Genomic DNA, 27,649 nt, shown 5'->3' on the forward strand with positions numbered 1-27,649 from the left:
GCCATTAACTTATTTAGTTTTCTGCAATGAGCTGATGTTTAATTAATGTGTAATAACTTTTGCAACCAAATGTACCCTTTTATGTTTACTATAAGGGACAGTTTGAAAATCAACTTAAGCGGCCAGTGACTGCAAATGTATTTATTAAGGTTTAAACATGTGTAAATGAGTTTGTGCTTATTTGCAGAGCTGTTAAACTACAGTAAATATGTTTTTTTGTCAATTGGTGGTTAATTAACATTCATTAGTTCTCCATTAAGAGCACAGTTTGGTGTCTGAATTTCCTTGCTTTGGATTACAGCTGTATTTTTTCCTCTTTCTACACAACAGTTTTCAAAATCCACTGCCAGTCCTTTGAATTTACCTTGCACATCAGGAGATTCAAAAAGGGAGAAGTGTAATTTTATTGCCTAAAGTCAAAGCTCCCATTTAGGAACTTGGCAGCTTCCTTCTTCACACATCTTTCTCTCCCAGACTTCTGAAGCCAGTGCAAGTTGTAGAGTTGTCCCAGTTGTTTAATGCCTTTGTACCTCTGTGAGGACTTTCAGAACCATTAGTGCAAAAGCTGCTAACACCTGCATGGAGGGTAGAGAGTGGACAGATCATGGAGGTCCTATTTCACCATAAAGGAAATTTGCAAGGTTGACAGTGCTGAATAAAGGCTTTTGGGGGCGAGGGGGCTAGGTACAGGGAGTATCCCCTCGGCTGGCCGCTATGTCAGCAAACAACCACAAGGTGACACTGTCCCAGTACATTATTTATGTTTTGACAGACGAACGTATACATTTCACATAAAAGATTGTTCTAAGCATCAGCATCCGCTCCATGTTTCCTAACTGAGAACTAAACGTCTGAGTCAGGCATCATGCACTTGTTAAATCTAGAAATTAGGGAGATTTTCAAATTACCTTCAATACATGTCTTGTTACAGAGTGGATAGCCTTCAACAGTGGCAGTCCCATCCACCTGCCCCTACTCACAAAGGTGTCTGGGAACTTTGTCCTACAACTGAAAAATGCCAGATCAGTCGTCAGTCCCAAGTCATCTTCAGAGCAGTTCTGTCTTTGTCCTCTATTCCTTTGCAGCTATCAACATTTGAGGTGATGGAGTATGTTGCTTAGAGGTAGATACGGGGAAAAGTCCTGTTTCTTTCTTCAGTTGTGCAAATATGCAAGTAGAGAAATATAGGCCTGAGAGGCCTTTTACAAGTTAGGCTTTTGTCCAGAAATATTTATTTATTTATTTAAATGCAATAATGCTTTGGTTGTTTGCTGGAATTGGTTTTGGATGGTTTCACCCAGTGAGGTTAAGCTGTGCTATTTGTGTAACTCGGGTGTTGAGTTACAAGATCTGACAGACATGTAAATGGCTGATACAATAAGCATCTTGGAATGAGTCACCATAATGTATGTCAGTTTTTTACAATCAGACATAGTATCAGAAGCATTTTTGAAAAAAAATAAAAATCTGTATAGTAAACTAAAATACAGGGAAAAGGCATGTTTGTAAGGGTAGACTTTGACCTGATTTTCCCCAGGGTGATGTTTGTTTACATCTGGCCATCCTGTTTTACCAGGTTAGGTTTAAAGAGTTAACTGGGTTGCTTGTATGTGTAATCATGAATAATCAGCTGAACTTGATACTGTTCAATTGCCACATGCTCTGCGCCTGCAAACGTCTACTTTGGTTCTAGTAGCATTACCTAAATTAGTAGCAATGTTAAATGCTTCTCCTTGATTTCTCCCTCATGAACCTGCAATCTCCCTGAGGTTTGTGGCTCTGAAATTATTAAAGGAACAGTCTTAGAAAACAGCAGAAGTTTAATCAGCTTAGTCTTGTTTGATCAGTTATCAAAGTCCCCCCTTCAGTATTGTAGTAGTTGGGACTACCAACATAAATTGCCCCAGTGTGTGTGTAAGGGGAGCACAAGTAAAGCATTGAAACATTCAGGCCAGTTCTAGAAATGCAGTAAATGTAAATGGGCCTTCCTAGAAAAGCAGCAGCTTATTCAGGCTCCCTCTGGTCCCATGCACATTTCCAGCCTCACTGGAGAGGAAGCTCTTTGTCATACCCGACATGGTAGCTGAGAGGAGTCATGGGGCATTGCTGATATTAAAACTATGCAACTTACAGAGAAGGGTGCCATATCAGCAAGCATCTGGGTATGTAACCCACCTTCTGTCAAGTTATATTAGCAGCTTTAATTTGAGGTGAGACATCTGTAAGTAGCAATCATGACCCTTCCTCCTCTTCCCCGCCAATTCTAGACAGGCCAGTCCTCGAAAGAACAACCCTGTAAGCTGCGAACAAGTGGACATGATGACCATATCAGCTGCAGACATAAACCCAAGGTGGCAGCTGCAGCAGAAAAACCCTCCTTCAACTCCCTGTACACAGACTTGACCTGAAAGAACTCATCCCAAAAAGTCAAATCTACTGTAGGATGCTTTACTGACTCATAGAAGGAGAGTTGGACTGGCATCTAAAGCATGTTATTGGGGCTATTCAGCTTTATATTTACTTCTTCACTAAGTTGTCCAGCCCTCCTTGCTGCAGTCAGTGCCTCTCATTCAGGAGCTCAGTAGAGGCAGTAAGGAATAGTTTGATGATGTTTTTCTGCAGAGCAGTAGGATAGGGAGGCCCAGCCTTAGGGCAGGATGGGGCCAGGCAGCGCCCAACTAATAGAGTTATCAAGTTCAGTGGAAAAACAGGAACTACGGCTCCCAGGAGGCATTCCCTTCCCAAAGGCAGATGTATTGTTGAAAGACTCAAAAAACCAAAAATGTACTAAATTCAGAATGGCTGAATGTTTGGTTCCATCAAACCCACCAAAATTTCCTAATCAACCGTGGCACTTTTTTTAAGCATTCTTGATTTTGGAAATTTGTAAAAAATAATTCAACTCTTTTCTCTAATTTAGGATGAATAGTGATGAAGTTGTTGAAATTTTCCACACAGAATAAGTTCTGATTTGGTTTTTTTCTAAGCTCAGCTTTAAAAACTGAGGTAGCTGCACTTGTTTCTGTGAAGTGCTTTGATATCCATGGATGAAAAGAACTATAGAAGTGCTAATTATTGTCATACTGGTTTTAATTATTCTGTCATACTGACGGAGCGACTGCCAGTTTTCAGCCAGTGATGTTTTTTTAAAAGATGCTGTCCAGTCCACAGTTTTCATAGAAACAGTCAGATACTTCTTTTTAATTGTTTTAAAAGAAAGAAAAAAATAAAATCCTCTCCCTGCTCAGCAGCTGCTACAGTTCTCTGATGGAAGTTCAAATCTGCCTGCATTTGTACAGGATGTTATTATCAGGATGGTAATGAAGAGAGGAGATGCAAAGCTCCAGTTGTTAGATACTACAGATAAAATAGTGGGAACTGCTAGCAAGGGTAAGGCTCTCTGAAATTTGATGTGTACCATGATTTAAAATGGAAAATATGGTTTACAAAACTTTGGGAATGGTGTGATTTTCACCTCTTTTATTATTACTGTTCTTATTATTTTTGAAGTACCTTTTATCAGTTTTCTGGGAAGGTCTAAATGAAGTACTGTGTTTCTAGTCAGCTCAAACAGACGACTACTACTACTTTTTAATTTAACCAGTTTGCAGAAAACCTTTCTTTACCCGTCATTATCCCTGGCTGTCATGGGACCTGTAGTTTAAAGGCCTCAGTGCTCTCTTTTTTTCAGCCATTCTGCCTGGCTGTGCTACAGCTCCCCATAAGGCATCATGCTCGTGCAAGGCCAGTGTCATGTCAGTGGAACCTCATGGCTACACTGGGGAATGTGTTTGTCCCTACAAAACTACCCAGTAAAAATCTGACTGGTTTACCTAAGGTCCCCCAGCAAAGATAGACCACCTGGTAAGGCAGTACTGGCTGGAGCTTAATGTATATTCTAAGGGAGGGCTTAGGACCAGGCAAACAAATATGCACTAACCTATCTAGTGTGTTCTGCTGTCATGGTAGAACTGTCAGTGCCATGATGTCACTGAGGGAAAGGAACCTTGCAGTTCCAACTTAGTGACCTGATCTACAACCCAAATATGAACCAGGACATCTGTGGAAGTGATCTAGAGGTATTCATATCACCCAGCAGCCATTCCCCATAGGATAAGAAGCTGCCACATAGTAAGGACATCAGTGGACATGAGTGGGTAACTCAGTTCCACAGGTGCCACATTTTGGAGCAGGCTCTTTCTGTCTATGCAATTTATGGGAATAAGATGAAACTGTGCAGAATACTTCACAATTGCATTGTACCATCTAGAGAAAAAGCATTTGCAGAAGACATAGCTGGCATTGGTGGGTCACTCCCTTGTTTTCATGGCTTTGTGTGTCCCTGTGTCAGCATAAGGCAAGCAGTGACTCTCAAGAGTGACACTGGGCAGTTGGTCTCCTTAAAAAGGTAACCGTGATACTTTTTTGGAGAAGATGCTTTCTTCTTGAAAGTATCTAGAATGGTCTGGAAAATGACATGTCAGACCATTAAAACATAGAGATTATTTGCTTTTCCCCCATTTGCACTCTTTGTTTGCTTTCTATTTATTTCGAAAGCCAACATGATGCACAAATGGAAACCTAAGCAAAGTCTTTAACATCCATGTCCTTCCACACGTGTATTCTTTGTTTCAGTGTAAAAAGAAATAAAAGGTCATTTATGTAAAAGCCTTTGATGCAGCAAGCAGTAATATTGTGTTGGGGTTTATTAATATGAAGGAGAAAGATTTTGCCCGTCACTGCAGTTACTACTCAGTTGTTGCCTGAGGATTATGAGGCTTTTAAAGAGATAATATGCAGTTATTTTTCCTGTTCTGGAGAGAACCTGGTCGTTCTCCTGTGAGTCAGCTGTAAAGCAGAGGAAGTACACACAGCAAATGTGTCACCAGGACCTTAAGAGCCCCTTTTATACTCTGTTGATGGTGGTTTGGTGCCTGACTAGGCACCGCTAGGCCTCACCAACTAGGTCTCTGGCCTGGTGGCATCCAGGTGACTGTCCCACCTGAGCAAGTAAAAAGGCAGAAGAAAATAAAATTTCTTCTTCAGTAAGTCACCCAGAGAAACAGCACAATGAAAGCGATGACTATATGGGGACCGGTTGTTTTTCTGAAAGGGCAGTGGGTATATTTAATGCGTTGTCATACCTTAGAGGCAGGGAATTTTCTTTTGGAATTAATGTTGAAAATCTAAATCTGAGTCATGTAAAAGTAACTTGTAGATTTGGGGAAATCTTATGGAATGCTTTAATTTAGGAAAGAAAAATCAGGATGGATTCACACAGGTACTGGGACAAGTAGCATTTTCTTTCCTACGCTATGGTCAGCAGTCATGACCCAAAACAAGACAATTTCAGGATAAGCCTCAATTTGTCTGTGTGAATGGACAAGCGGTACATGAAATTCTGCCAACCTGGTAGGCTGGCCTCCACTTTCTTGTGCCCAGGATCAGGTCCATGTCTTGGACCTTTGTTGCTCTAATCGTAGGCATGAGGACACAGGATGCTGAATGTGACACTACTTTGTAGCCAAAGTGCAGGTGCAGCTCTCTGGCCTTGTAATCTTTTTACCATAAGTGTTTACTGGGGGAGTGAAGAGACAGGAAGTATGTTACAGCCGCATCAGCAGAATGTCAACTTAAGATGGCTTTGCCAACAGAGCTAAACCTTTAGGTCTTTCTCATGGGAGCTTTAAGGTGAAGCTGTCTTTGGGGGCATGTATTAACAGCCTAATGAAAACGAGACAGTATGATTTTAACATACGTTAAGCATAATGGCAAGAAGTAGCTTGAGGTTTAACTAGCTGATTTTTAATACATCATGGAAGCATACTGCCTTATTTGTGCTAAGCTGCTAATACACATTAGCTAGCTAAATATGTGTTCTTTGCACTTCTTAAATCCCAGTACGAACAGAGCCAGTAAGAATAGTTTTCTTAAAAGAACATCTATACCAAGTTAAAATCCTAAATGCACGCCCTAATTGGGATTTTCCTTTCTTTTGATTGAATATAAGTCTTACTGTGGCTTTTTGTATTTTCTTTTGAAGATGTCTGATGAGGGAATAAGAAGAAATGTTTTTACATTGGTTTTTCTTCTTTAACTTTTCATTGCTTATATTCCAAATGTTGTTACAAAATAATGAGAAAGCATTAATCATTTCTCTGTCTGGTCTAAGACAAATGGAAGGAATCGACAAATAATACTGAATGCTTTGGGTTTTAGTTTTTTGTTGTTTGTTTGTTTGTTTTTGTTTTTTGGTTTGGTTGGGTGGGTGGGTTTTTTTGAAACATTTCCTAGTTTTAACATCTATTTCCCTTTACCCTAATTTTCCAAAGTTTTGTGTTATGACTTAGTATTAATATGAAGTAGTTGCTGTAGCTGCCAGATGAGTCATCAGAACAGCTTTGCATTTTTCAGGGGGATGCTAGTATTTGGCAAGCTCTTCCACTCTGGTGAAATAACCAAGTGTCATGGTTTAACCCCAGACAGCAGCATCATGCAGCTGCCTGGTCACCTCTCTCCACCAGGACAGTGGATGGGGAGGAGAATGAGGGGGAAAAAATAGGAAAACTCATGGGTTGAGACAAGAACAGTCCAACAACTGAAACAAAATACAATATAATAACAATAGTAATAAAAAGAAGAGAGAGATAAAACCCAAGAAAAAACAAATGATGCACACATAACACAATTGCTCACCACCCGCTGACCGATGCCAAACCCATCCCCAAACTGCAATCAGCCCCCCTTCTGGATAACTTCCACAACTGTATATAAACTGAGCATGACGTTGTATGATATGAAATGTTCCTTTGGCCAGTTGGAATCAGCTGTCCTGACCATGCTCCCCCATGGCTTTTTGTGCACTTTCTCATTGGCAGAGCATGGGGAATGAAAAAGTCCTTGACTTAGGGGAAGCGCTACTTAGCAACAGCCAAAACATTGGTATCTTATCAACATATTCTCATACTGAATCCAAAACACAGCATTGTTCCAGCTACTAAGAAAAAAATTAACTCTATTCCAGCCAAAACCAGAACATTGAGGAAGACAAGAGCTGGATTCAGGGAATCGGACAACGTTGAGCAGCTCGTACATCCTTTTTGGATTTGTCATTAGAGCTTCATTAGCTCGATAATCACATTCCAATCACAAAATGTTTCTCTCTGTATACTCAACCCCATCCATCTCCCTTACAGCTATCCAAACACTGTCAGCTTTATGGAAAGATACTACAGGAACTAGAAACAATGGACACCAGCTTCACATTGTAAAAGCTCTTGACTGCACACCTAAGGGTCATCTGTCCAATACTGATGACATCTTGAATCTTTCTGTAGGGAGTTGAATGCATCTAGTAAACTAAAAGTACACTGTATGTTCCTCAGTCATCAATACATTGAGTCTGCCCTGGCCAAGGTGCTCAAACAGTGTGTTTTAAGATTGGCTCCTGATATTGAGGAGATCTTTAGAAAGCTGAAGGATCATGCTGGAAGTTATATGGAAGTCTTGATTTCAGGGTGAAATATGGGCATTTTTGCCCTTTCTATCTAAGCTGATTTTGTTTGTTTTCTTGTCGTAAGCATTGCTCCCTGACAAAAAGGCCATGGAGCCTAAAACTTAATATTTGTTCTTTTCAGTCATCCCAGTAGGTTGGAATATCCTGTATGCCGATCTCACCTTTCTTGCACTCACGCACACAAACGGCATGATGGTGTCATATGCCCCTTTCCACAAAGGACTGTACCCTGACCCTCCTTCACCAGTTTCTTTCCTTATGGATTTGCAGTGCCTGGTACATCACCCTCAGCTGTGCTGTGCTGTGCAGGTGGAGTGGGGAGAGTTCACCCTCTGTGAAACCTAAATCCTTTGTGCAATTCTCTGTGGCAGTAAAGAGCAAACCACCTTCTTCACTCCAGAGATTTAAGCCATAACACATTCCTGCTTTCTTGTATATGAACAGAACTTCTGCTTCATGGAGCTTTCTCATTGCAGTGCTTTGAGGGACTGCAGACACATTATATATTAAGTGTTGATTTCTTGTAGTTTTCTTTGGACATTTTTGAGTGTTCATGGCTTTTCTCTGCTTCAATCAGTACTGCTTGATTTGCACAGTGGCATAGAAAGAGCTGTCCAGTACAGAGCCTTTAACAGAGTCATAGAATCATAGAATGGCTTGGGTTTGAAGGGATCTTAAATACTATCTAGTTCCAAACCCAATTCCATGGGAAGGGACACCTTTCACTAGACCAGGTTGCTCAAAGCCCCATCTAATCTGGCCTTGTGCATGGGTGGGGCATCCACAGCTCCTCTGGGCAACCTGTCCAGTGTCTATCTCACCACCCTCACAGTAAAGAATTTCTTTCTGATGTCTAATCTAAACCTACCTATCACAATGTGCCCTTGTAAAAACCCCATCCCCAGCTTTCTTGGAGTCCAGCTTAGAAGAAAAAAGCAGCAAGGGCCATCCAGAGGCTTCCTGTTACCTATGTAAATATTTTCATGATGGCTCTCAGAATTCATTTACAGACATTATGTTCACCAAAATGTTTAAATTTCGCTTGAGCTTCACTTGTGGTTCCTTTGACTTTGCTTGTGTGGTATTAGTGCAAATGTGTTGGTGTAATGATTTACAGTGAGCATTCAAGTCTTGTATTAGCTGTGTGACTCAATGGGCAAATATTTTCAACGCTTTTTGAACCTTGACCCTTACTTACAGATATCTCCATCTTTAAGCCATGGAATAGAGGCTGAAAATTTCAGCTGGTGTGAGCAATGCATCCTCAGTACCATCAAAGGTATATTGTGAACAAGGCATTGGCTTTTCACGAAGCACTCATCAAACACTTACCAATAGTGGATGGATTTGTTTCAGAAAGTTCTCGACCAACAGTGAGTGTGATCCATACATTGCTGGTGGCTAGGAGTCTGATCAGTGTGGCCTCTTGGTGTCTGAGTGTTGTTATTGATTGAATGATGGTGGATAAGACTGGACAATTTGTAATTACATCATATTCAGCTAGTGGAGATATTTCCCAGGGGAATATTCTCATGCATCCATGTTTGTCAGGGATATGCAGACAGCTTGTCTGAAGTCAGAGGAAGAAGCTTTTCAATAACTTACATTAGTATATGTACTGTTTTATGTCCTTTAGTAGAGAAGAGAAAAGGAAAGGTCTGGAATTAATCTATACTTCCAAAGAGCCAAATCTGTTTGAACCCCAGTACCTCTTTCCTGTTAGCTGAAAATTTCCTTCCTTCTGTCTGGGTGCTTAACAGATTTTCCTGTATGGTCTTCATCTGCCTCTTGGCACTGGTGGATTGGCTCAGCTAGTGACAGGATAGAGACAGGTCATGTCAGTTCTCTCTATGGCATTACATTCTCTTGGGTGGTTGCTTGGTGTGTACAAGCACATGGTCAGTACAGAAGTAACTGCTGGGTTTGTGAGTTTTATTTAACAAATACCAGTAACAGCAGAGACCTAAAATACAGCTCTTTCTGTGGCATGTTACTTTAGACTTGGGTCCCTTACTGCTGGCCATACAAGTGCTTTCAGGTGTTGGGAAGCATTCGCAGGTGAGTGGGGATGTCCCATTTAGCATCATGCTTGGATAGAGGGTACTGGACTTAAAGTACCTGCTTGGCTTTTTCTGTCATGTGATGCCCTGCTGATACACATAGGCAGACAGAGGCTGTAAGAATAGGGGCTTTCTACTGGCATTGGTTCTTGCATTCTCCCCTGCAGAAAATGTTTCTTGAATAGGGACCTTAGTTTGAACACTGCTTTCACTTCATATTGTGTTCTAATAATATCACATAAGAGACATGAAATGGCTTTGATCATAGGGAGTAAATGCCACCAAATATTCTTCTTCGTGCAGCCTTTTCCTTGCTACATTAAAAATTCATGGGTAGTAGCAGCTTCTTCTTTTCAGGACTTAGCTACATCAGCAGATGGTGAGAGCGGGCAGGAATACCAGGGCACGTTGATGGACAGAACAGGGGTGTCCTGAACGAGCTGGGTGCAGGAGAAATTTGCACTTAATTTGCTTATGCTGGGTCTGTCTGAAGCCAGCCAGATTTACTGTTTGTTCCTCACTTTGATGAGCAATGAGCTTGCTGGAAAATTGTTGTAATTCAGTTAAATTGACATGAATCTGAAGGTGTGCCTTAATTTCCATGTTTGCTTTATTCTTTGTGTTGCATTCATCCTCCAACCAAGAGGAGTTTACAGGGAATGAGAGAAAGGCAGACTTCAAGAGGTGAAATTGTAGCCCCACAGAAACTGGTGGCAAAGCTTTGCTTGATTATATCAGGGTCAGAATTCATCCAAGAGGCCGCTGCATCCGACTGTAGAACCTGTCAGGGTTGCCTTTGACATCTCAGACACTGATAGACAACTTGTATGGGAAAATTCTTTGAGCTTTAGGCTCCTTTTTTCTCAGATCCTCACCACATCAGCTGGTAACTCCTTGCATTTGGCAGCAGGTTTTATCATCCCAAGGCCTGTAAAAAGCTTTCCTGCCAGCTCCTTCATGCTATACACTCACCAGTTGTAAAGCATCTCTAGTAAACAATTTTTACTGTTCTTTCTCATAATTGTATGTGAAAGTGGTTGCTTACCAAAAGCCCAGAAGCAGATGCTTGAGTGACTTGGAGCCCTCCATTTCACAAATTCAGGCCTCCCCTGGATTCCCACTGATGTCTGGCAAACACAGGAGGATTCCTTGCAGACAGAAAGAATAGGGTGAAAAGGTGTTATGGACAATGACTTCAGCTAAAAAGTAATCAGATATTCTCAGAGAACACTTGAGGTAAACTTACACAAGTTCAACAGGGGAGGTATATGGAGTTCATCTTCCAGTCCATTCCTCTATCAGAGGGCAAGTAATGAAGCATGTAAGTGCCCTATTCAGAGCTCCATCTCTTCATCAAAGGTTTTCTTTGGTCTTTTCCTTTTTACCCTGCTCCAGTCTGATCCAACTTCAGTGATTTTTTCACATCACTTGCCTTTGTTCAGCCAGCTGCTATAGTGCTCTGCCCAACCTGCTCTTTGTCCTTCCCTGATCTCTGCCTGCTGGAAGAAGCTAGCAGGCTCATTACATTATTTAAAAACTAGTGGTCTGTTGTATAAATTAAGAAGGTAATAAAGTGTTGCTGAAGACCAGGACTATGCACAACCCCCCAGGGGTTTCACAGGAAGCAAAGCTTCCATTCCTGTTTGGGTTGTGAGCTCTTTGTTTTATAAAGCCCTGCCAGCTGCTGGATCTAACAGGTTGCTTGAGCTGAGTAAATTGTCAGTAGGGGGGGGATGCATTTGCTGGCATTTCAGGACCTGAGCCAGATCATGTTCCCACATGGATTTTATGCTCCTCCAGGAGAACACCTGCCTATTCTCCATCTTATCTGAAAGGCTTTTATAAATAGCCCACGCCAGACCTCTGCTTTAGGAAGCTGTTTCAGGATGTGTGCATCCCTTATTCAGCCCAGCCTTAACAGTGTCTTTAGCAGTGATTCAAAGAAGAATTCCTCTCCCTTGAAAAGTATTGCTTTTTCTGATAGGTATTGCTTCATCTGAGCAGTTTGCAAATTTGTCCATACTTGGGTTTGTTTTGACTTATCCAAGCTGATTTAAACATGACTTGGAACGAAATGGCATCAGGGTGGTTCTGAGATGAGGTCTCCTGTTGCTGCAAGCAGCGAAGCCCATAAGCCATACAGCTGCATGGCTGATGCATCCAACTGTAGAACTGGAAATTCCTCGGTTCTGTCTGACATAACCAGATGGTGGAATCACCTTCAGCAAAATGCCTCCTCCCCCTGAGAAACCACCTTATTCCTGCACCTCTTGGTGGGCAGGTCCTCTGTTGTTCCCTCCAGCTTCACAGAATCACAATTAAAAGGGACCCACAAAGATCACTGAGTCCAGCTCTTAGCCGTGCACAGGACCATCCCCAAGAATCACACCATGTGCCTGAGAGTATTATCCAAACGCTTTTTGAAGTCTGGCAGGATTGGTGATGTGACCAGTTACCTGGGGAGCCTCTTCCAGCACCCAACCACCCTCTGGGAGAAGATGCTTTTTCTAATATCCAACCTAAACCACCCCCTGACAGAACTTCAGGCCATTCCCTTAGGTCCTGTCACTGGTCACCACAGAGAAGAGATCAGTGCCTTTCCCTCCTCTTCCCCTCACAAGGAAGTTGTAACTGCAATGAGGTCTCTCCTCAGTCTTCTCCAGACTGAACAGACCAAGTGACCTCAGCCACTCCTCATACGGCTTCCCCTCAAGGCCCTTAACCATCTTCACTGCTCTCTAATACCTTAATATCTTTCCTATACTGTGGTGCCCAAAACTGCCACAGTATTCAAGGTGAGGCCGCCCCAGGTCAGAGCAGAGCGGGACAATCCCCTCCCTCGACCGGCTGGCAATGTTTTGCCTGATGCCCCCCAGAACACGGTTGGCCCTCCTGGCTGCCAGGGCACTGCTGACTCATATTCAACTTGCTGTCAACCAGGACCCCCAGGTCCCTTTCCATGGCACTGCTCTGTACATACATCTGGGGTTGCCCCATAACTTCTGCTTTCCCCTTCTGTATGCTTAGACTTAGACCTAAAGTGCCTACCTTTGGCCCTACTTCTTTGCTATCTGGCTCATCCCCAGGACAGTGATATTTATCTGCCAACTCTATTAGAGGCTGCTGAAAACACCCTATCTCCCTCTCTGGCATCAGATGTCAGGCATTTGTGGCAAAGTATTGGACTAGGAACAAAAGTGGTACAAAGTAAGACTCAAACAGATACAACATAATGCATCGAGGAGATAGTATTTAACAACAGGCAACCATTTAAGCAGACAAAGGCATGATTCAATTCAGTTGCTGGATGATAAAGGAAATAACATTTGTGGTTAAAACAACAGGAAAAATTCTTAACCTGGTGTGATAGTTAGTCATTGAACTCAAGAAGTGGGTGAGTTTCTGTGCCTTAAGGCAGGCAGCCCGATAGGATGACAGAAATGAGGCATGGGAGCAACCTAGGAAAGGGAGATAAACTTGAAAATATCAGGGTGAGGAGGTTGGAGGAGAGTAGCAGTATGGGAAAGATGAGAAGAAAAGGTAAAATGTTAAAAAGTATATGTTGAAAGACTAGGCAGGCACTAACTCCAAACGCTGATGCAGAGACATCCCTGACTTGTAGCCTGTAAGAGTGGTTTTAACTGAGTCTTTGCCTGTGAGAGAGTTCTGCTGGCTTTTCGTCTTGAAGATCTGGACATGTTAAAGATGTGTTTTCCTCATTTTCAGACCTGAACACAGTGAAATGACTGGAAGTGTTTTCAGAAGCTTGAATTCAGGCAGGTCACAGTTTCAAAGGAACTTTTTACCAAATTTCTGCATAAAAATTTCTCTTCCTGTTTGTTGCACGTGAGGCTTTCTGACAGTGCCTGATCTCCTGATAACATCACAAATCTTGAGAATCTTTCTTGTCTTGCTGAAGGCCTCGGTTTAGGTTTCATAAAAGCTATGTTGGAGCTGCTGTAATGGACAAAAATGTATGGCACAACAACCTGCCCACACTCTATTCTTCACAATAAAAATAATTCCCTGGTAATGATGGATGTGTAGCATGTATCATTTCAGCAAGACTTTGGAGCTCTTTTCAAGATCATTGCTGTCACAATGATTATTCTCATCCATTAGAATTGTGTTGAGAACTCCATGCCAGAGCAGGCCATCGAATATGCATCAAGGCTCAGCAGAACGGGTTTGATCACCTCTTAGTTATATAGAATTCCTGTCTGCAGCGATCTACATCCCTTGCAACTGCCAGGCAGTTGTTTTGGGGCCTGTTAAAGAGTAGGCTAGAAATAGGTCACGCCTGGCATGTTCTGTAGATTGTGTCTTGCAGGGGCTTTCTGTATAGTGGTGTCAGATCGTGTCAGATCACCCTGCAGTCTTCAGTGCTTCACACTTTTTAGACTATTGGAAGCTTATGTTAGGATCTCTGCTATGTAGCTGGAAACTTTGACACGCCCTGAGAGACAGGGCAATTTTATACAGTTAAAGTAGGCATCTGCTCTGATGTGCCCTCAAGAGAAGATTACTTCTCTGAGGGCAGAGGGAGCCTAGGGAGATTAACTTTTTGTGCCTCTGTGAATGACTCATTAAGTGATTTACCCAAATACGCTGAGGAAATTGGGACGGTGTATCTCCCAATTCCTGCTAGAACTTCCCAACTTCTAGGTCACCTCTGCTTCTCTGTTGGAAGGGACTGTTAACCATTGTAGTCTCCTTCTCTGAAGTCAATCCTAATTACTTGTGCTGAGGGCAGTACAAGTAATTCTCCAGCACTGAGGAAAGTTTGGGGGGGGCAACTTGGGTGGATACTTTTTGGATTTAAGCAGAGAGAGCTACTGCCTTCCTATGGGAAGTAAATTATTTAAAGACCTCTAGGGTTGAACTCTGGGTCTACCTAACTCATCAAGTGTTATGTGACATTTGTGAGGCAACAGGACTCCCAAATATAAAAAGAGATCTTCAGTGGGAAGTATTGACTGCTTGTCTAGATTCACATGCCTAATTCCTATAGCCACACTTAAAAACACAGGTTATCGCCTCACTCTGTGAGAAATGTCGAACTGGGATCAGCTGTTTTCTTGCTTCTGAAGCCATGAGCCAGCCTTTCTTGTGAGGACAGGTCCCACAGTTTCCCACTGGGACTGCTAACTGGGCTAGGAGATGGCAGGCAGCTTGGCTCCCTGCCACGCAGCAGCCGTGGCTGAGCAGCGTGGCTTCCCCTGCTTTTGAAGTGATTTGATGCCCTCTGGCAAACAGCAGCTGCAGAGTCCAGTCCTGAGGTGTTAGTAAGGAAGTCGCTAATGGTACGTGATCTTTCAGGGAAAAGGTAGTGTGACACTCTTGAAACCACTGACAACTTTTATTCTTGTTGTATTTACATCAGGCTGGAAGGGCAACTTTTGTTTTAATCAAAAAGGGAGTACTCTCTATGTCTCGTCCCTCTCAAGTAGGAAGGACCCTGTTACAAATGACTAAGTAGTTCTACAAGCACTTGCTGTGGTAACAACCAGTAATTAAGACCACAAATGAACTGCAGTGCTAATTCTTTAATCCTGCTTGGTCATACTGATGAAAAAAGGCATCTTTAGGCTACTATTTACCTCCTGTCCAGCCTTCAGATTTGGTCTTTAAATAAACGTGAAACTTTCTAAATTAGAAAGTCAGAGCACGCTCTTTATCCAGTCAAACAAGTTTTTCTTTTTCAAAGGTGATAACACAGTTTTCTACCCATGCAGTGCAGAGGAAGATAAACTTCACAACTTGTGTTTACATGGTGGAAACCAGCATAGCTCTTCTGACACTGGTGGTGATACGTCAGCTTATAGCAATTGAGAGCCTGGCCCTTGACCTCTAAATTGTCCACAGCAAGGACATCAATTGTGAAACTAGATCGATTGCATAGTAACAAGGTTACAAATTTGTGAAAATCAGCTATTGTTCTTGTACGGCAGGAAGTTCTGTTACAGCTCAGTGGCCACACTTAGAAAGAGGTGTTGTGCGTGCACGTTATCGTCTGCAGTTATGGCCTATCTGAGTGCTCTCAATGCAGTAAATCCTTCTACCTAATGAGGTCCTTACTGCAGCAGAAACTTGGTCTTTTTGCATTACATGTCTGCATGTGAGTCTTGGCCCTAAGCTGGCTCTGATTTTCAGTATCAAAAGCCAGTTTAATTTATAGACTTGCAAAATATTCATAAAAACCATATCTTTCCTAAAGCACTTTAAGGAATGGGTACTTCTAGTATTAAAGCCATTTTATACATACATTTTTCTCAAACCACAGAATTTTTTCCTATAACATGTCCTTCATAAGTGCCTTGGGGATATAAATAAGTGGCATTGATGTTCTAGTCGGCACAGGATCATGTTTGGTAGATGGCATCCTGTCCTTAGCAGACTTCCTTATAGTGATGCCATGGAAATTATTTCTCTGCTCTTTCCAGCAGACTCTGACCTGGCATAGTTAGAGACCACTTTATCAGGGAGGTGTAGGTGAAGGAATGGACAAAGTATGGTCTATGGGAACTCTCGGAATATGAGAAGGGCATTTACCATTTAATGCTCACCTTCTCCTCAATTTGCCTCTTGAGGCATCTGATGTGTTTGAATGATTTTCATTTTCTCTTCTAGCCCTGCCTTTCCTCCTTTTCTCCTACTCTTGTGGCTCCCTGTATCCCAAGATCTAAGGGAGTGTGGTACATACATGCTTAATTGCAGTGGGATGCCACCCTTGCACATCAGGGTGGAAATGTGTACATGTAGGAGCTGCAAGTACAGGAATGAAGAGAGGAAGGGGAGATCACCACTGTCCTGCCATGGTCTCTTAATCTTCCTCCCCGTGTGGCAAAACCCCTTCAGCTCTTCCTCGTTCCTCTCCATAACTCCTCTGCCAATGCGACAAAATTGCATTTTTTCTTCATGGCTGAGAAGCTTTGAGCAGGCATTGCTGCAGAGTACAGCAGTGTATCTTGACTAAACATGTTATAGCTCACAAAACATCATATGTTTTTGCTCACTGTTGCAGATACCCCAAATAAAGTCCCTAGATGCTTGGACTCTGCTGACAGAGCCATGATACGGTCCCCTTAAAACAATTGTGTCGGTCATTATAGGATCTGGAGACTGGTGTGAGCAGTTTTGTATGTTTAAGAATGCCTTTTCCCTGATTCCAACAATATTTGGAATCAACTTGCCAGTTTTGGTGTGGCTAGTAGTGCTTGAAAGTCAAGTGAGAACAGTTGCTGTTTTGTGGTTGTTTGTGGTGTGATTTCACAAGCCTCATTTCAGCTCCTAGAGGGCAGCCATCCACATCATACAGATGGCTGTTGCAGTTGGCATTGAGTGAAGTTTCCATGGATCACTCTTTGCATTTAGCCACCTCAAATGCAAAAAAAATACCAAACCAAAAAACCATTCCTATTTGTGGACACAGTCCATGCTTTCAGTGTCTCTTGGCTCTCCATGAAAAGCAGATGGTACTTCAGGCTTTCCCAGTGTCAATCCATGAGCATCTGTAAAACTGAGCTCCCACACAGGTAGGCGGAGGTGCCCTGAGTACCTGTCCACAGAGGATCTCAGCACTGCCTATCTCAGCACAGGCTGTCCATCCAGGGCCAGCATGAAGCATCTCTCCTTCAGTTGGCTTAGTATCCAGACTGTGATGTCTTCAACAGGTTTCCCTCACAGGGAAAGTAGGGCTCACCAGGCTATGTTAGCTCATGCTGCTGTTTTCCTTCCAGCTTGTATGCAGAACAATCCCACACTCATAGGGTGGAAACACAGACACCTTCCTGAACCTGTCATCCAAGCCTTTCTGTCATGTCTCTGACTGTGCCATACAGCCCACGTTCATCAGTGTGGTGCTCTACACCCTGTTCCCTTTGAACAGGGTATAAGTGGTTTGCATTAGAGGAGGGTGATATGGTACCTGTAGGGCTGGGCTTGTGCTGCCCATCCGTTCCTGAACTGCATGGTGACAAAATTTGGTCAGCCAGGCTATTCCTGCCAGTCCTGCACCTACCAGGAGTATTGATAAGTGGCATTAAAAGGCAGCAGTAAGGATTTGTGGTGTCCTAACTGTGTGCTCTAACTGTTTACCTGAATTTTTCCTCAAGTTTTCGGAGGGTAGGGAAGTTAGAAAGCAGACCTGCTGTTCATTATCTGCTTCCAGCAGGGGGAGATGGGTCCAGAGAGTTATTTCTTCTGGGAACACGTACAAAAATAACATTATTTATTTTACTCATGAGGCGCTCTCCTAGGATTTGTGTGATTCCTGCTTGTTTGGCCTTTTACACCTAGGCAACCCCTTCCTTTTGCTTCTATATGCTTCTAAAAGCAAATAAGACCTATCAGCTTTAGTTTTTGTTTTATTTTTCCCAAGGTTTATGAGACCCTCAGGGAATTTCTTCCTCATCTCTCTGTTTATTATGATTATTATTATTATTATTAAATAGTTATGCTGTGGTGGTTCTAATGAGGATTGTATAAATGCGGAAGAAGATGAAGACATTCCCAGCACTGCCATATTAGCTGAGAGGCAGCTCAGAGTCCACAGTGATCCACCCCTCTTTGTAGGGAGGCATGGCCACATGCAGTCCCATCTCAAATCAGGATGTTATGAGAGTCTGGAGACAGGATTCCTCCCTTTTCCCTCCCTGAAACCTTGTCATTCTTTGTATAAAACATATTGGTGCCACTTTCTATGAACTATATTTAACTAAGCATTAAATTTAGATTTAACTGGATAGTTATTGCCTCCTAAGTAAATACTCTGAGATAAGGAAATATTTAGTGAGCTCTAGCAGTTGGGTGGCAGATGCTTCTTGCGTTGCATAATAGTTAATCTTCGACAAATATGTTTTCCTTACTCTACTGGCATTTAATTATCATACAATAGCTCTTATTAAATGTAGATGAAACATATGTGGGACACCCTTGTAAAAAGGATCCATGTAACACTGGTTTGGAAGAGGGGTGCATTTCTTTCATTGGTTACTTCATATGAGACCAAGTCTTTTAGCTGTACTCGAATTCTGGCACAGGAGTGCATGGGTTTCCTGTTGGTGATGCCAATCTTCTGGCATGCCAGCAACTTGATGGCATCTTTGTCCCTTGCACTGTCCATTGCCCTAGTGTGGTGGTTACTAGCCAGAAATCAGATGTCAGCAGCATGGTCTTCTTCAGAGCAATATCCTTGTCGGGTGACATCTCTCTCTGCAATAGCTTAGGAATATCTGATGTGTGGATTAACCCCTTTAGCTCCTCATTCTTCTCCCTCTGGTGCTATCGGTGTCAGGTCTCCTGCAGAGGAAGTGTCTGACTTGCCTCACTTTTTGGCTTGAATACAAAGCAGTCATCTCTTTTTGCCACTGCATGCGTGGCACTGGAGCAGCAGTGTCATGACCTTAGTCCTTAATTTCTGTGCCTTTAACACTTGCAGGGATTGTTTAAGTACTCATAAACAGTGTGGCCTTTTTAAGTACTCATAAACAGTGTGGCCTTTCCATACCAGGGCTGCAGGGGCCAGTTTCTAGGCATTCAGAAAGCAACTGGACACATTCCTGGAAAAAAGAAAATCATTCAAGTACCATTAACTACAAAGACAGTGCCATTGGCTGGGGACATGCCTTAACCACAAATCACTGGAAATAGATAAGTGCCCTGGGGCAGTGCTTCTCTTGTGCTTGTGTGCTTCCTTAAGAATTGGCTTTAGGCTACACTTGGAGACAAAACTAAGGGTTAGAGGGACCTTTGATCTGATCCCATGTGGCCATTCGCATAACACAATGACATTCCTTATGTGTCTCCAGTTTGTGTCCACTGTATCCCACAAGGCTTCAGGAGCAGAGGTGAAGCAGGCATCGTACAAGTGTTTTTTCCCCTCCTGCACACACACGTAGCAGCGCTGTGATCCCGCAGGACAGCAATTCCCAGCCGATCTCCCATGGCTGTTCTTGCACCTGCTTCTCTGGACCCCTCTCAAACCACGCCTTCCCTCTTTGCTTCCCCGTCCCAGCCCCGCCGTGCTGTGGCTGCAGAAGGGTTACACTAACGAAGCATCCCTAGAAACAGTTCTCATCCCTCCCGCAGGGCAGAGATCGGGCTGGGGAAATGGCAGGCAGGCATCAGCAGTAACACACACAGCTTATTCCTCTCCATTAATTTAATCTCCCTTCTCTTTGCGGTGGCGGTGGTATGTGGGCTGCGGGAGCGTTCCCGGGTGGGCAGCGCTGCTGCCGGCGGGCGCGGGGCTCAGCTGCGGGCGCCGGCAGCCGGGAGGACAGGCCGAGCATTCACACCGCGGGCAGCTCAATGCCGGCATTGTCTCCGCTCCGTCCCTCCGGCTGGGAAAGGAGGTGGGGGGCGGGAAGGGCTGAGTGGAGAGAGGTGGGAGGGAGGGATGTACAACTGTTTATCTGTCGAGGGGAAAGTCTGAGAGGGGAAGAAGCAAGGTTTGAAGGGTGCAGAGGCAGTTGCCAAGGATGCTGCTCTGTAAATCAGTTAGCGTGTGGCTTCAGACCGCTAAGCCAAGTTGTTTGCACTTTTGGCCACAGACCCGTTTTCCTCACTATTTTCTCTTGAGAATATTGGCCGTACCTTCCTCCATTCTCTCTGCCCTGCTCCCTGTGCCTCCCTCCCGCTCAGCATCTCCTGGCGGCTCCTGCTTTCTCCTCTCCGGTGCTGCTTCCCGCTCGCGCTCTCTTTCTCCACCTTTCCCCAGCCCTCTCTTCCTCTCCCATCCCCTTCCCTCTCTGCTTCTCCCTCCTCCCCTTTCCTTCGTGGCTTCCCCCTCTGCCCCCCAGCCCTCATCCCTTCACAAGCCCCCTCTCCCTGCTGCAGTGCCCCGCTCCCCTCCCCTCCCCTCCCCTTCCCAGCCGCCGTCCAGCTCCCCGAGGCCCGGCCCGGCCGCCGTTTCCCGGTCCCCCCCGGGCAGCCCCGCTCCCCGGCGAGGGCGGGTGGGGGCGCGGGGGCCTCGGGGCGGGCTGTGCCCGCGGGAGAGGGATGGGGAACGCGGCTGGCGGCTCTCTCCGCGCCCGCCGCCGCCGCTGTAGTGCCGAGCTCCCGTCTCACGAGTGTGGCTCCCTCCTCCCTCTCTCTCTCTCCTCCTCCTCCCTCCCTCGCTCCGCCTGGGAAAGTGGGTTAGGAGGGAGCGCGGGGCTGGAGGCTGCACAGCCACAGGACCATCCCCTCCCGCAGCCCGGCGGCACAGGATTCCTCTTGTTCCTTTTCCTTTTTTTTTTTTTTTTTTTTTTTACCACCTCTCTACATCACTCTAAACGGGTCGATTTAATTGTTATTATTTTGTAATTATTTTGCTACCTGACTTTTTCCTCTTGCTTCTTTTTTCCCTCTTCTTTTTTAATTGAAGGCTGTGCTAAGACTTTTTTTTCTTTTTTGAAAATCTAAAAAAAAAAAAAAAAAAAAAAGACCAGGTGGGGAAAGAAGCCAACAAGAGACTGAAAAGAGCAAGAGAAAGTGGCAGCTAAGAAGGACTGTGAAATCACCTCCCCTTTCTGGGCTGTCGATCAGAGCGAGAGTTGTACATTATTATTATTGTTTTTCTTTCTACATCTATCTGTCCACATACACAGGCAGAGAGGGAGACAAGTAGAGACTGAAACTCGACAAGACCAGCCATGGTAGCAAGGGCTCAGCCTGATCGGAAACAATTACCGCTGGTCCTACTGAGATTGCTTTGCCTTCTCCCTACAGGGCTGCCAGTCCGCAGCGTGGATTTTACCCGAGGTACCGATAACATCACCGTGAGGCAAGGGGACACAGCCATCCTCAGGTAGGGCATTTTGCCAACTCTTCTGCTTCTGTGTATCTGTATTTCTATGTATGCAACGTATACGTGTGACGTGATACATATTTGTGTGTATATGTCTCTGTGAGAGTGTGTGTTATTTTACCTCTGGAACTGCAGTAGCAGCAGCTGCTACAAACAAGCTCTGCATGCGTGTGCTTTAATATGAAAAAATCGTGAAGCTTTTGAATACTTCTTGCCACCACTCTGCTCTGTGCAGTGCTCTGGATCAAAAGAATTTCAGTGGGGAAGATCCGCTTGTGTTAGCCAGATCTTGTGAACGAACACTTTCCACCAGCCCTGCAGTATCAATAGAGAAATCGAAAAGGGATCCAGCTGTGCTTGCCAGATGTTCCATTGATCTTCCCGTGCTTCTTTTTGTACATATGCAAAAACTTTATCCCTGGTGCTGCCAGAACTCTTGGGCAAGTTTTTTTGGAAAACTCTGGGTTTTAATTTTATTTGTTTATTTTTATGCCATGTGTGGAGGGAAGATGGATACAATAGTTGAAAAGGCTGGTGAAAACATGGTGTAGGAGCTCTGACATTTATGAAGGTTGTATCTTTTTCGGTGTGTTGATGTTTTTGCAGGGCTACAATAAATGGGTGTATGTTGTGCCTATGTGTCTGACTGTAATGAGGGTGTCTTTGCACATGAAACCTTGCTCACTGGCAGCATTGAGTGTTATATTTCTGGTTTTGTTGTGCAGGCTTTCTAAAGGTGGTTCTGACACTACTTGGGCTTTCAGTTAGGAGTGTCCCAAATAACTAAACTGCAGTAGTCTTTTTCCTGTGGGTTTTGTTTTCACATTCTGTCTTGTTCAACTTACCTGCGGTAACTTCCTTAGTGAAGGAAAATTCTCAGTGTGTGAGTGTGTGCACACACTGTGTATTATGACTATAAAACTACTGTGTGTAATTTAGAGTAAGTCTGTGATCTGTATGAAGAGCTGATAGTGCACAAACCCTGAAGCATCAAGGGAGCAATCCCCTAGCAAAGCTAACGGCAGTAGCAAAGTTTTCTTTCTCTTTCTGTGAAATAAATCCTGCTGAATGTCACCAAACGGTCTGCTACACGATCCCCTGCGTCCTGCATCCCTCCCATTTAATGATAGAGGGAAGAAGGATGCTGGAGGAGGGATGTGTGAGTGCGCTTACGCGTATCGCTTCTCTCGGCTCCCGTGTGCTCCCTTGTTTTGATCCTGGAATATCCATTCAGCAGCTTCCATTCCCCAGCTCTCCAGACTTGCTAACTCAAATGTGAGATTTATCCACATGGAGTAATAGGATTTACAGAGTAATTCATCTGCCTTGCATATGCAACGGAAGTGGTTCAGATTAGACATGGTAAACACCTAACAAGGGGTGTTGACTCTGACTCTGGCTTCTCTCCTTTCCCTTCCACTCACTAGCAATTCATATATCCTATTAACCCTTTTCTAGCAGGACTCTTAGCTGACTTATCCCATTTTTAAAGGCAAATCGCCTCCATCAATCATTTATTTTGGAAAGGCTGCTCAGACAGATGTTTGCCAGCATACGTTTGGTACATACAGCAGCAGACAAGTCATTAAGCTCACTTGCCCAGACAGGGGTCACTGGATTTCTATTTCCCACTTAACCCTGGAGCTTTTGAGTTTATCTAGACACTGTGTGCTAAAGCTGCATTTGCAGCAGAGAGGGCTAAGCGAATGGTGGAGTTGGTGCCTGCATGTTCTGTGTGTAAAGCGTTTGCTCATCAACAAGCTCAATGGGGCTGCATGGGAGAGTGGTTTCAGTGATAGTGTGTGGCTTGCCAGTGTTATGTTAGGCACTAAAATAAAACACCTGAGTTAAATGATCCAGCTGTGTCAGCCAGATGTGTGCCAAGTGACACAGTCAGCAGGAGCAGCACACCACCCAGCCATGTAATGGCTTGCCCCAAGCAATACCGTGTTCCTGGCAGGCTGCGTTTCTGTCAGAAGTGACTGTGGCCAGTACACAGGCTTTACCTCTCTCAACTGCCTTCCTAGGCTCTTTAACCAGATCTGGCCAGCTCTGTGTTCCCATTTCTTGGGAAGGGCAGTTGTCCCTCCTCCTTTTCCCTGGGCCCATCCTCCTGTTTCTAGGATATTTCAGTCCCTCCTTCAGAGGTGAGACAGAAGCCAGGCTGTACTGGGCAACAGGACTGCCACATAAAGCTGGAAGGTGTGAGATTTCCCTGTGTCCCATAGATTTGAGGTCCTGCAGAATAACATTTAATTTCCACCATTTTAAAGCAAGTGTTAGTTTGCTAGCTTCCCCCTCGCTGCTTTCCTTGACCCCCAAAACATAACTCAGTTTAAGACAGCCTTGTGTTTGAAAAACTCCCAGTGTCTTGCTTTCCCTGTCTATAGATCCACTAGTAACGATGGAAGGGAAAGAGCTAGATGGGAAAAAAAAAATTAGATAATCTATACTAACTGTGTTCAGATCTTTACCTCCACAGAGTGACAGGTAAAAGATGTCTATACATGGATCATATCACCCGTCTTTGCTAAACATCTGCTTCAGAGGGAACAGGGAGTGTGCAGCATCAGTTTACCAGCGCTCAGTAGCTCTATCCTGTAGCTTGAAAGCTTGAAGGGAAATGAAAATGTAGGAGGGAGAAAAAATGATATGCAGTTGGAGAGAAATAAAAGCAATGTACATAATGATAAGATATCAAAAAACATTTTGTTCCTGTAAATTGTGATGCAAATCATTCAGCTAAGCACCCAGGACAGGATATTCTGAATGAGTTTTCTCCTTTGGGGCCTTATGCATTTGTATATAGGGTTACACTTGTGGGTGGAAGAATGGGTGGGTGGACTGATCTATGAAGTGGAGAAAAATGGTTTATTATAAGCCCTAATGTTCCTAAAGGAAGCCACTCCTCTGAAGCTTCATCTGCAGCTTGTTACTCAAATAGAATTATTCTGAGAAGTTTGGAGATGACTTTTTAAAACTATAGCATTTAAAATATTCTCTCACTATGGGACTATTAAAAAATGTCCCTAACTCTAAACTGGCTCATCTCCTAAATGACCTGGCAGCAGATTTGATTCATTTGTTGGCTTTGCTGAAGGTTGATGACTTTTAGCAAGTATTTGGCATGGGGAAGTTAGGGAATTGCAGAGAGAATAAAAATAGCTCATGATGGACTATCCACAGGGAAAAGGGTAATGATCCGTTCCTTAGAGCAAGGCAGAAAAGAGAGGAGAGGTCTGAGAGCTGCAACAGGTGATAATGGCTTAGCAGAGTTGCTAGTATTTATCCAGCTGCAACCAAGAAAAGAAAGCAGGATGTTTCAAAGATGACACTGTATATTAGTGACACTGTCAGATTTTCTGAGGTTTCATTTTTTAACTCTGTCTTCAGCAAGTGAAGAAAGACACTGAACCTTATTTTCAGTATTGAGAAAGAATTGTGGGCTGCAGTTCCTGACGATGTTTTGCTGACAAAATTACAGTCGTGAGGTTGTCAGGTCTTGCAACTTCCTGGCTTAATGTTAGGAAAAAAATGAAAAGAAAAGAATCTCCAAACAAGAAATGCTCAAAATATCCCCCAAATTAATTAAAATAGAAAAAGTAAAACAGTCCCCAAACCCAAATCTTCTCCAGCATCCTTTCCCACCTCATTTGCTGTTCTCATGTTGGGTGAGCAGGGACCCTGTGGTCTGTTGTGCACAGTCTAGTGAGGGGATGAGAAATAAGAGGATGTTGGCTAAGTTGTGACATGTGCAGTAATGAAGAGCAGCTGCTGCAAACTGGGGAAGGGAGGGAACTGTGCTTTTGTGCTGTGTTTGGCCCTTAAGATGGCTTGGAAGCAAAATGGCAGTGCTTATCCATGCTGTGGGATCACATACCTCTGCAGCATGTTAGGGGAAAAACATCAGCTCCCTCAGGAACCACCACAGCAGCTCACCCCAAAATATCTTTAAAGCACTATTCTGAGGGTGTTAGTGGGACTTGCAGGTTGTCCAGGGCTTTTAGTAGTCCTGGCACAAGTGCAGATTTGGCCTTTAAAGACTCCTGAAATGGAACTTGTCACTAGCTGGAACCAAAATGGGTCACATCCCCATTCCAATCTGCTCAGTTATACCAGTACAAATCCACCAAAGCCCAAGGGCACTGCCAGAAATACCACATTTGTCTTTGGGGCAGATTCCCGGGGACTGCTAATAAAGAGGTACAAGTGACTCATACAGGGCTTAAGCTGCTGAGCGCTGCTCAGATGATGTTCAGCCTGTTGGAGAACTGGGATCTCGCCAAGGCCAGCATTTGGCTCATTGCTCCGGAGTTTTTCCAAGCATCAACTTTTCATCAAGAATTAAATCAATCTCATGCTTATGTAGAGATGAAAACGAACATTTAACAGAGTGTGCATTTTTAATTTTTACCAGGTATTTTTAAATAATGTGAAATTTCAGGCTGATAGCATGTTTAGGAATTTCCATCGTAATGGGTACTTAGTTACTTCAAGTTACATGTGTCAAAGGATGGGCTAGAATCAAATTACCAGCAGTAATGATAGTGCTGTTGGTATAATCCTGCAATATAAGCAATTTATGCAAACTCCGTTCTTGGCCTCCCAGTATTTTGCTGATACGTTACACATGGAGCTATGCTAGAGGACAAAGGCACCTCAGGCAAAATAGCAACACAGCATCACAACAAAGTTTATGCCCTATACAGCCATTTTAAAAGAAAAGTAAAAGCTGTTCAGATTACACTTATAATTAGCATATGATTTATAACAGGGAGCACTGAGCTGAGCCCTTTGCTAGAAATGAGAATAGGCATGTTCAAAGGTATAATGCTACATAATAATACAGTCTTGGCAGTAAAATTGTAACCTTAATTATTAGTTGTATTGTTGTGGCACTTAAAGGCCACCACTGAGTTGAGGGACCCTTTGTATTAAGGGCCATTCAAGCACAGAGTAAAAGAGGCACCCTCTTCTGCAGGGCAGGCAGGCTATTAGCTGGATTGGACCGAGGCTGGAGGTGGGCAGGAGGTGCTCGGAGGGTGAGGGGACTCGCCCAGGGTTGCACGGCGGGGCTCAGGCGCACCCAGCCTAGCGACTCATCCATTAACTTGGGCTGCCTTTCGTCTCAGCCATGCCACAACCCAGCAAACGTGACACATGAGGATTCCCTAGTATGTCCTCATCTGCTATTGACTACAAGTCCCAAGTGCTTTTCTCTCTCTCCGGTCTGTACAAAGCCTTCATTATCAAATCTAGTGTACATGTGTCGAGAGAGGGTATGTTGGTATCTGTGCAAACTCTGCTGATGCTTTCCTTTAAATAAAAAATAAAAATGTATAAATGTAGTAACAGATGATGTTGCAAAACTTCCAGATCTGGCAGCAGATGGTGCCCTTATATGAAGACACACATGCGTCCATAGATATGTGTGTGTGCATACATATGATAAAGGAAGTTGCAATATGTATGTGGTCAAAGGTTGGTGATTTTCATCTCTCCTTATGCACACACAGTATTTCTATAAGGTCTCCTGCCCAGTGGTGAGGGGGAGCCTTTGTGATACTGAGCTTTCAGCAAAGTGGGACTAACTCATCACAAGGAAAGGTGGAATTAAAATTGAAAAAGGATAGGCTTTCTTTGGTGAAATTATGTATATTTAATAACACCGTATGGAAAATCTACACTCAGAAAGATGGAGGAGGAGAGACAATATCAAACTGATGGCTTTAACCTCCTCCCCTGAGTCTGCACACACACTTCAGTTTGCAGCTAAGTACCATATGTTTTCCTACTTAGTTGGCATTAAAATTTATATAGTAGTACATGTTACCTGGAGTGTCTCAGAGTCGGTACCTCTTCCATCCACTCCCCTCCCCAGCAGGTCATGAGGAAGGACCTAGTCTTAAAATAGCTTGTAGTTACTGGAATTTGCCATCTCATAACTATAAATTTTCAAAATATATATTACGCATACCTGCCCTTTATATCCAGACCCACAGGCATCTGATTCTGACAGAGCTGCAGGGCCACAGCTCAGTGCTGATGCAGCGGCAGGACTTCAACAGGCTTACTGCGAGGCTGAATATAGCCATTTCCATTGGAGGTACCTAGTTTTGTTGTCCATCAAAATTCACTCTGGTTTGTGTGAACTCGTGCTCTGCTGGAGTAAGTGCAACAGAGGGCACAAAGGTGAAGTCAGGAATTTACTGAGTTTTCTTTTACTGTTCTCTTGCTGACGAAGAAATGAATGTGATTTTCAGCTGAATCTGACACCAAAAC

General features: G+C 43.7%; 1 protein-coding gene and 1 long non-coding RNA gene across 8 annotated transcripts in view; one reads left to right on the forward strand and one right to left on the reverse strand.

The window, feature by feature from the left end:
* Nucleotides 1–27,649, forward strand: part of LSAMP (limbic system associated membrane protein) — a 758,996-nt gene that overhangs the window by 430,969 nt on the left and 300,378 nt on the right. For 2 of the 7 annotated variants that reach the window (XM_051779687.1, XM_051779685.1), the window contains exon 2: nucleotides 21,289–21,367. In XM_051779687.1, coding sequence (XP_051635647.1) covers nucleotides 21,289–21,367 — 79 coding nt within the window. Of the gene's footprint in view, nucleotides 1–4,134; nucleotides 4,154–20,717; nucleotides 21,368–27,649 lie in introns of those variants that run through there. The other 5 variants (XM_051779690.1, XM_051779691.1, XM_051779689.1 and 2 more) reach the window with 4 other exon arrangements.
* Nucleotides 167–3,933, reverse strand: LOC127467577 (uncharacterized). The gene is made up of 5 exons (XR_007903189.1): nucleotides 3,834–3,933; nucleotides 2,176–2,278; nucleotides 1,703–1,779; nucleotides 909–1,008; nucleotides 167–575 (listed from the first exon to the last, which is right to left on the reverse strand). It is a non-coding gene; the product is annotated as an uncharacterized LOC127467577 (long non-coding RNA).

The sequence above is a fragment of the Manacus candei genome, unplaced genomic scaffold (genome assembly GCF_025592945.1).
Source record: "Manacus candei isolate 608988 ecotype Guabito, Panama unplaced genomic scaffold, ASM2559294v1 h1tg000014l, whole genome shotgun sequence".
NCBI lineage: Eukaryota > Metazoa > Chordata > Aves > Passeriformes > Pipridae > Manacus > Manacus candei.